We start from the raw sequence: 10,000 nt of genomic DNA on the forward strand, positions 1-10,000 counted from the left end.
TATTGCTTCCAAATGACATGGATTAATCGACTTACTCAAGATAATAAGAAAATGGTAAATGTAACTGAAAACACTTATGATTGTACTCCTTAGCTGAGATATTAAAACTCAAGACTTTAATGAATTTTATTATGCAATGGAAGGCGCATTGGTAAAAATTTCTAACGAAAAGATATGCAAAAGCGTTCTGCTTGCTTGCTATGTGTCATTTCATATACAGTTATTTTTTCATTAAAATAAATGTAATTTAATAATAACTTTTTCAAGTTTACTTTCTGCATGATTCGTTATGTTTCAATTAACAGTGAAGTGTGTTCCAAATGCAAGAGAGCTTTCACTATTCAACGTACCAACGCTCACCTAAGTGGGTTTGACGTTTGTGGTACCAAACTAAGTGGCATCTGAGACTCCTAATACATTCACTTTAAAAAAAGCTTCGTTGCTTACAAAACTCTCATACTTTCTCGACAGCGGAAGCTTTGGGCGAATTACAGACAGTGGGTAATAGTAAGTGACGTGTACTTACTGATCGCTATATTAGAAGATGTTCAGATAAGTTAAGAGGTCAGATGACTTTAAGTGCTTGCATTTGTATTTCAGTTTCAACCTAGAGGACCGGGGACTTAGATGTACGTTTTTCGCATAACTCTACAATCTATCATGGACTTAGACCCAAGGAGTCATGATGCATATTTAACAGGGAATATCCACAGAAGCCAAATAATATTCTATGCTTCTGGTATATAGCGTTTCCAGTAGGTAACGAGCTCAGCTACCTGTGTTGCAGAGGACCTGGATTCAGTTTTTCACCCAAATACAATGTGAAAAATTAAAAAGAAAGCTAAAGCATTTTCTCTTATATCTACGACGATTGTCTGTACACTGGTGTGCAATCGTTTACTTTCATGTCATCTTTAAGCAAATTGAATAAAACCACAAGAACTTATTTACTTGACATAACTCAACAAAACTTTGCTTGGTCGCTCGTTGAACATACATGCAAATAACACTTGTATTAGGAAGCATTTAAATAAAAAAAAAAATTCTTCTATGAACAGAGCAATGCATGATGCGACCTCCAGCTTACTCGGGACGTGTACAAGATTTACCCCTCACACATAAGTTGTAAACATTATATTTCTAACTTAACATGAAGTGATCTTCGTAATTAATACTCATACTTAGTACTACTCATACAAACAAAAAGGATCAAATAAAAGCGACACAAATTAAACGCATTCATAGATTCTCAGTTATAAGTGAAAATACAAAATAATCGAACAGAAAGAGCCTAAATTCAGTAAGCGAAATAAATCAAAATATACCAAAATCTACGGTCAATTAGAGCCTTGTTTCAATCACCGAAAATTGAAATTAATATGCTATATTCTTTTAGAAATAATTTTTCTGTACTATTCAACATACACATTATTTTTTTTTTTGTTTTTGTTTTTTTTTTGTTTTTTTTTTTTTTTTTAAAACAAAATTTTTTTTTTTTTCATTTCTAACGAATATATCATAGACAGCCTATCCTAAAAGTCCTGTAACTTCAACTCAATACAAAAATCCTTTTTCACGCCTTTATAGGCTCTTCCATAGGGCCTCCTCCCCATCCCCACCCCCCCCCTCACCCCACTCCATAACAACAGTAACAACAACAAAGTATTTATAGGCTTACTCCCGAGCAAGCGAAAATACTACTTCCGAAACTAGACAAGCGGCTCATAATTCCAGGAAGGCCCTCCAGACCAGCGCCTGTGACTATCTGTTCCCCTCCGAGTGGACGCCTTTATAAGGTCATAAGATTATATAACAAACTTCATAGGATTAATCTGGCGGAAGTTTATTGTGAACATTCTGCATTCTGGGAAAATCACAGAATGATCTAATATTGGAACCATTTACTTAGAAAGTAAACTGACAAAATAAAGAGTTACTCCGTGGAAAATAACATTGGTTTTTCTCATATATTTACATATATAAACACACTCACACACATATATATATGTGTGTGTGTGTATGTACGTATATGTGTGTTTGTGTGTGAGAGAGAGAGAGAGTGAGAGAGAGAGAGAAAAAAAAAAATCTAGGAAAAAAATATTCCACTGGACGACCATAATCCGGTCCGGTCAAGTTGAGGAAATAGGTATGAATCACTTGAAGCGGAAGAAAGGCCTTGATGAGGTAATGATAATCATTAGGAAGGAATGTGAGGAAGAAACAGTAACCAAAGCCACCTTTAGGGGACAGTTACCCGTTGGGTTTTGCCCGATGTCGTCATCGGTACGCCCGAAATTTTTCATCTACGCCGATGTCTCGGAGACAAAATAATATTGCGCATTATTGTATTCATAATCGACAAAGGTGTAATTTGCATGAATAAAAAATATTTCGTTGCAGCCATGAAAAGCTTCTATGGACGTTTTACAGCGGTTTCTTTTTAATAATATTAAAAATAGAGATCGTCGGCAACTCTCACGAAGAGACGGGTTTCGTATAAATGGAACGTCTCGATGCACGAAAGTGAACAGTCTACCAGAATAAACAAAGGAAACAGCACATCCTATTCACCATGCAAAAGGTACGATTTCTATTAGAAATTTTATTATATAAAGCTTGAAACATTCCTGCAACTGATAGAGTTTATGATGTGTAATTCAGTTGAAGTTAATCTTCTATGAATTTCACAAGTTCTCTCATGTCCGTTTTAAAGAGTGTTAAAGTTTAAATCCAAATGAACATTGCATTTATCAAATCTTATAAATGAATGGACACAAGCATATGCTCATAATTCCTAGCGTTGAATAATAAATATTCAGATATCTAAATGGAAAAAACACTGTTTTGAAGTACTGGCATTGCAAGTTATACAGATTCATGGCCATTCTCGACGTAGCCTAGTCTTCAATGTATAGAACCAAACTTGATAATCATTCAAAGATTCTTATATTTATTCCTTTGTTCCTTTTGCAGATCAGCGTTGCCCTGTTGGCGTTGGTGGCCCTTTTTGCCCTGATGGAGGTCACTGGAGCCCTGCCAGCACCCGAACCTAGCCGACGCTTCTTCTTTGGAGGTAGTCCCTACGGCTTCGGCGGTTACGGCTACAGACCCCACGGATTCGGCTTTGGCTACGGCGGATATGGCGGTGGCTTCGGAGGTTTTGGTGGTGGCTTCGGTGGATTTGGAGGATTTTACGGTTGATAAACATCTTCCTTAAAGATAACTTATGATGAAGAATCATGGACCACAACCTTATCTCTCTCAGAAACTCCTCCAAAGTGCTTTAAAAAATGTAGAATCTATATTTATTTCAAATAAAAGTCTCTATTTTCAAGGATACTTTTATTACACCTTCCTAATTTCAGCACCTGTCGAATCATTACTTTTTTTTTAAATGAGTCCAAAATTTGGGAATCTGGAATAACTATGAATTGTTCCTCCAGTAAATAAATAGAATGACCTTACCTGTATTTCATTTCATTATGTATACTATACATAATCTTTTTCATTACCATTATCATCACTGCTCACTTTGTAAACAACAAAACTGGGAGTGAAATGGCTAAGATCATTAATAACGGAGAATATCAAAGGCCTTAGTGAACATCTAAAATGGCAGTTTCTTGTTTTCAATGAATATTCCACTAAAGAAGTCCATAAATTCCTAGTTATGGGGCCCTTCTGTAGTTGTCCAACCTGAGGGAGAAATCACCCAGGCTACAGAAGTACTACATAAAATGCAACAACCTATGATGAACCCTTCAGAGGATCAAGAGAAGTCTCTGTACCTTCGTCTAGTATAATAGATGGGTGTAATCCCCCCTTGTTGTAAGGAATAGATTCTTACAATAACCGGGATGTTCTGGCTTCATTTTCACCTTTTTGTATTCCAATTTTAAGCGGGATGTATACGTCCCAAACAAGATGTAAAATGACGATTTTGATATCACTATAGACGTTTCGTCCTTCAACTCTGAAAGGAAAGCTTTGAGAATCATCCCAGTTGTACTTAAGAAATTTAATATTTCTTTTGAACGATTAGTTTCATCCAGTTGGACTGAATAAAAGGGATTTTCGTAAGTATCAAAAATCATGTTCCAGTGGCTGGAGTTATGATGATGATATGATTGTATATGTTGTGTTACATATGTATATTCATAAGCATTTATAAGTCAGGTACACAAGTGTCATCTTTCTAGAGAAACTGTACCATTTAGCTCAATATTACAAATATTTACAAGTACTCAAGCACGACTCTGCCGTTAGGGCATATTCAAATAAATCCATACCCTTTATTCACACCAAAGGAATTTTAATTTTATGGATTACACGAAGTGAATTAGGGTCATCAAAATGAAATATCTGTGAACTTTCACGGACACTTAGTCAGTCACCTTTGTCACTTCCTGTGATGGTTTAGTGTTTGAGGTTTTGAGAATAATAAGGAAACCAACCGAGTTTCACGACATCACTCTTGGCCTCTGGCAATAAGTTTAACATTTGCCCCTTCATGTACAAAGGGGTTGCCAGTAAGTGAGCCTTTTAATTCAATCAACTGAAATTAAATGTATCCATTTTTCTTGAGCGTTAGTAAGTATAGAAGGTTTAAAAGGAAATATACATTCGTTGTTCGATGGAGAATGTTTTCAACATTACATTTTTGCTATTTGATTCGTGCAGTATCAAATCTAAATGTTCTGAGGACATATTCGACAACTAGAACAACCTCGTGCCTATAGGCTTGAAGATTGATATACCTATTGAATTGAACAGGGGAAATCAGCTGAATTTACATTATATTAAAGCTATTATTTTATGTCAATTATTTTCGTCAGATATATCTTGTGCATTCCCCCTTTTGGCCATTAGGGAATTTACGCATCCGAAATGTTGTCAGTTAAACTTTATATACATATATATATACATATATATATATATATATATATATATATATATATATCTATATATATATATATATATATGTGTGTGTGTGTGTGTGTGTGTGTGTCTGTGTGTGTGTGTGTGTGTGTGTCAGTGTATAATATTAAATACATATAGAAATGTCCTTTTATGAGATGAAGGCAGCATATTACTACTCATATAAATAGTAAAAGTCAATAATCTCTTCAGCAAGTTTTCACAGATTTACATGAAGGTATTTAAATTTTGCGTCACCAGGTTCTGTATTTCATTTATTGCCTACATTCGGTCTTGGTGTGTCCGTATCAGCTTTTGTGAACCTATCATCAGGGGAAAGCAAGCCTGTGCCCCATACGAGATAAATAATGACGATTACGATAACATTCTCTAACCGCTTCGTGCTTCGGCTCTAACAGGTAGGTTTTGAGAATCAGTTCAGACGTACTACTTAGGAAATATAGGATTTTTTAAAACAATCACTGAATAAAAGCGATTTTGGCAACTGCCAAAGTTCATGTTTTAGTAGTTGGAAAGTTATGTGTATAGTACCTATGATGGAAAATATAACTTTATATGTTAAGTAAAATATAAATTCATAAGCATTCTAAGTTTGGAAATAGGTGTTGTATTTCCCAAGATGGTATTGTGTAGCACAATGATACAAATATTGACGAGGACTGAAAAAAAGAATAGAGTCAATACCCAACAATTCTGCCATACAGAAAAACTAAACGACAGCAATGGCATATCATAATTAATCCATACCTTGCACTGAAAACAATAGATTATTTTATGAACCATGGACCGTGAACTAAGTCATCAACTTGAAATGTGTATGAACTTACCCGGGCAGCTAGTCTTTGCACCTTTGTTGCTTCCTGGGAAGATGTGCTGTTTTGGTTGTTGAGAATAATAAAGAAACCAACACACGCCGAGTCTCATGACGTCACTTGGCCTCTGGCAATAAGTGTACCTAACGTCCCTTTATGCCCAAAGGTTGCCAAGTGATCTGAGATTTTTGATTCAGTTAGTAGAAATGAAATTCCAAAAGTCTTTTTCAGCATCAGTGAATTTTGAATATTTAGAAGGAAATATTCATATATTATTCTATACAGAATTTTTTTCAATATAGGAATGAAATTAGATGAAATTCACATTGCATTAAATTTTCCACTTCTCTGTTTTTGTGGTGTTAAGCTGAATGTTCTGATGATATACTCGACTACTGGAACATTTTCCCGAATTTAGGTGTGAAGGTTAAAATCCTTATTGAAATAATAGAGTGGAATCACTTAAGATTATATTATTTTACAACCATTATTTCGTGTCAGTAGGTTTCATTAGATATATTCTCGTGCATCCCTGCTTTTTTTACTTTTGGCTAATGTGAGCATAAAAGGGAATTTACGCATCCAAAATATGTCCAGTAACACTTTATATTCAACTGATGACGTAAAAAGAGAGACCTTTGAAGATTAGATGGGAAAGACTTCTACCAATAAATATGATATAGTATTTGCCAGTAAAAAGGAGAGCTACCACTTTTCTTCTCCGTAAAACCCCTTTTTCATGTGTAAGTCACAGAAACATCCATTATTTTCTCTATGCTTGACCTGTTCTTTACGGATGTCATGCTCTCAGTTACCTATTTTTATTCCTTTCTTCTAAATTTTCAGACAATTCCGTTCTTCCATCAAAGCATCAGGGATGCTTCAGTCTAAGACATACTCTTATACCAAGGTAATCTGCAACATACTTTGCATTCTTATTTAAACTTTATGTTCGTCATATTATTCTTATCCCAACTCTTACACTATCAGCCATCCTGACGTTTGTCTGCACTGTTTGGTGAAATCTCTTACAGGCAACGTTCTAAGCAAAACAACGCGTGATCCGACCTCCAGCTTACTCAGGGCACGTGCTAAATTTTGCGGTCAAATAGCACGCTTTTTCACCAACGAAAATTAAAATAAGTACGTTATATTTTATGAGAAATAATTGTCCTGTAGTGTTTGCCACGCACATTATTTATTTTTTACATTTTCACTGTCATAAAGGATTCATAAATATCCTATCCTAAAATTGCTGTATTTTTAACTCTATTTGAAATACCTTTTTCAGACCTTTTAAGCTCCTCCATAGGGCTTGCCTAACACACCGTCCAAAAACAAAAACCACAGCAACAAAGTATTTGTAGGCTTATCTCCCGAGTACGCAAAAACGCAAATTTGGTCGGTGAAATGCTTATAAATTTTCTTATCTTTACATTACGACAAAAGGTAACATCTCTTCTCACGTATCTGCGGCTAACCGTACCATAATTCATCAACCAACTTCAAGATAAATCACTTCTTTTCTGGTTCACAAGTGCCAAACGACTTTAATGACGTGAAGATTTCCTTTTCTTCTCATTTCTATGTTCCCCGAAACTACTTTTCCAAAACCCTTAAAATAGGTCTAATTAACCGGTATTCTAGCGACATTCAGGCGAGGTATGGACCCGGTAACTACTACATCGAAGTTCCGATGCCCCCGGACTTCCAATGAGTCACAGGCTAACAGTATCAGTCGCAGAAAGAGAAGATTCTTTCACATAGCAGGCAGGGAAGGGCGAGGGGCTGGGGGCCATGAGCTAAGATGGACGCTGCTAAAACTTGCCAGAACGTTTTGCAACGGGTTTTACCCCGGTCTTCCCTCGCTTACGCTTAGATTTTTTCTTACCCTTTGAAATACCTACGCTGCATTTTAAAAATAATCTTATCAATAAGAAAAAGAATAATATGAATGTTATTAGCTTTAGGTGACCGCTATTTATATAAGTTTTGACTGTTTTTCAATTCATCTACACACCTCTCTTCTTAATCCAGGTTCAAATTAGATCGTTGGCAACTTTCCGCTCCAGAACTAGTATCCCATAAATAGCAGGTAGCAAGGCTCACTGACATACTCTTCCAGACAGCGAAGAAAGAAGCAGACCTCTATTCACCATGAAAACTGTAAGTATAAACTTAGGTACTTTATAATATAAGGGCACAAAACCATTCTAAGATGCCTAGAAAATAAACGAATAATTTTATATATATATATATATATATATATATATATATATATATATGTAGTATGATATATATATACATATATATATATATATATATATATATATATCTATGATATTATATATATACATATATATATATATATATATATATATATATATATATATATACACATATATATATATATATATATATATACTATATATATATATATATATATATATATATATATATATATAAAGCAATAGATAGTCACAAACAATAACTTCTTTGTAATACATACTATGTAACCGCAGCAAATTAAGATCCTTTTTTCCTTTTATATGTCTACCATATGACTTATAACGTTACTTCGGTTGGTAATTATATATGATAATAACTTTGGTTAGTACTCTGGCACTATATTATCCTTATCCCTTCTTTTTCAAAACTACAGTGCAGTGCACTAACTCAAGCGTCAAATAGAGACTTTGCAAACTGATTGATTTTTATTCCAATTAAAGATCAGTGTTGCCCTGTTGGTAGTGGTGGCCCTTTTTGCCCTGATGGAGGTCACTGGAGCCCTGCCAGCACCCGAACCTAGCCGACGCTTCTTCTTTGGAGGAAGTCCCTATGGCTTCGGCGGTTATGGCTATAGACCCCACGGATTCGGCTTTGGCTACGGCGGATACGGCGGTGGCTTTGGAGGCTTCGGTGGTGGATTTGGTGGATACGGTGGTGGTTTCTTCGGTTGATAAACATCTTGTCTTTCATGACGATACCGGAATTTCGAACATCAGTTGCCTCCATGAACAACATTTTGGTTGAAAATCATTAGACTGAAAGAATTATGCTAGTGAAAACAAAAAGTATATTTTTCTATAAATTATAATAAAAATTTCCAACTTTTAAAATGACTTTTAGTATGTTATTCCTTTTCCTCCAGTGTAATCTGAAATATATTTCAGTTTCATATGTCTAGTTATTTGTAGTCATTTAAATAACATTTGTTGGTAATGGATTCAAAACCTTTTGCCAAACTTCACGATCAAATGGGATTGTGTAATATGCATCCTTAAAATAATTAAGAAAAGATGAAACTTGGTGAACATACCGAAAACTCTATAACCCAAAATATTCGGTGCTAACGGCTGAAAGAGTTAGATCATAATGAAAAGGCACTCTTACAATTTTTGTGGTGATATATGGGAGGCCATAGTCAATAACTAACTGGCTTATTATGTAATGTTATGCAGATGTATTTGAGAGCACAAACAGCGAACGACAAAATAAGTGTACATTTTTTAAACATCTATAAGAGCAAAAGTCGCATTAACAGTAAATGTAATATCAACACCAATCAACTTGGTAAGAATAAACAAGCAAAAAGACCTCACAAAGTGATCTTTAAAATCAAGAGGATGTGATGAGGCAAAATAAAAAAGAATAATAAAAAAGCCTTCCTGTGGTGGAAAATAATTGTAAATATCCAAATAAAAAAAATAAAAAAAAAAACTCAAGAACATGTAACAGACGAAGAAACATTTGAAACCTTTTCCCATTGTTACTCCACGCAAAATTTACTTCCAATAGACTTTCTGAAGAGAACAAGAAAATGGTAATTATAATTGAAAACACTTATGATTGTGCTCTTCAGCAGAGATATTAAAACTCAAGGCCTTGATGCTTTGGTCACCACGTAACGTAAAACCGCGTCAATGAGGTGTCTATGATGAACAACGTTCCATCAACTGAATGAAACAAGGGAATTCTGACCCCCATATACTACACACAATTATTTTGATAATGGTATTGATTCTTCATAGCCTCGGTTTCTATATTCCAGTGGTCATTTCTTCCAGAATAATTTCCATGACTACATTTGTCATAACTGGAGCAAGGTGACTGGATTCTAACATGTTGTTTAAAATTGCAAGAACTTAGTAAAAAGAAAAACACTGCTAATTCTTCACTACTGGAAAAATGGTAGGTTCGTTATCGATAATGCATGTTTTCTACAATTTTTTTTCTTACAGCATGTCGTG

At 34.8% G+C, this 10,000-nt stretch overlaps 2 protein-coding genes across 2 annotated transcripts; both read left to right on the plus strand.

Moving 5' to 3' along the window:
- The first annotated feature begins 2,541 nt into the window (after positions 1 to 2,541).
- On the plus strand, positions 2,542 to 3,334 carry LOC135204020 (uncharacterized). The gene is made up of 2 exons (XM_064233955.1): positions 2,542 to 2,581; positions 2,974 to 3,334. The coding sequence occupies exons 1-2, from the start codon at positions 2,573 to 2,575 to the stop codon at positions 3,199 to 3,201; spliced, it is 237 nt and encodes a 78-aa protein (XP_064090025.1). The 5' UTR covers positions 2,542 to 2,572; the 3' UTR covers positions 3,202 to 3,334.
- Positions 3,335 to 7,869: 4,535 nt separating this feature from the next.
- LOC135204026 (neuropeptide-like protein 30) lies at positions 7,870 to 8,869 on the plus strand. Its single transcript, XM_064233967.1, has 2 exons — positions 7,870 to 7,916; positions 8,480 to 8,869. The coding sequence occupies exons 1-2, from the start codon at positions 7,908 to 7,910 to the stop codon at positions 8,708 to 8,710; spliced, it is 240 nt and encodes a 79-aa protein (XP_064090037.1). The 5' UTR covers positions 7,870 to 7,907; the 3' UTR covers positions 8,711 to 8,869.
- Positions 8,870 to 10,000: the final 1,131 nt, after the last annotated feature.

Source organism: Macrobrachium nipponense, chromosome 24, assembly GCF_015104395.2.
Source record: "Macrobrachium nipponense isolate FS-2020 chromosome 24, ASM1510439v2, whole genome shotgun sequence".
NCBI lineage: Eukaryota > Metazoa > Arthropoda > Malacostraca > Decapoda > Palaemonidae > Macrobrachium > Macrobrachium nipponense.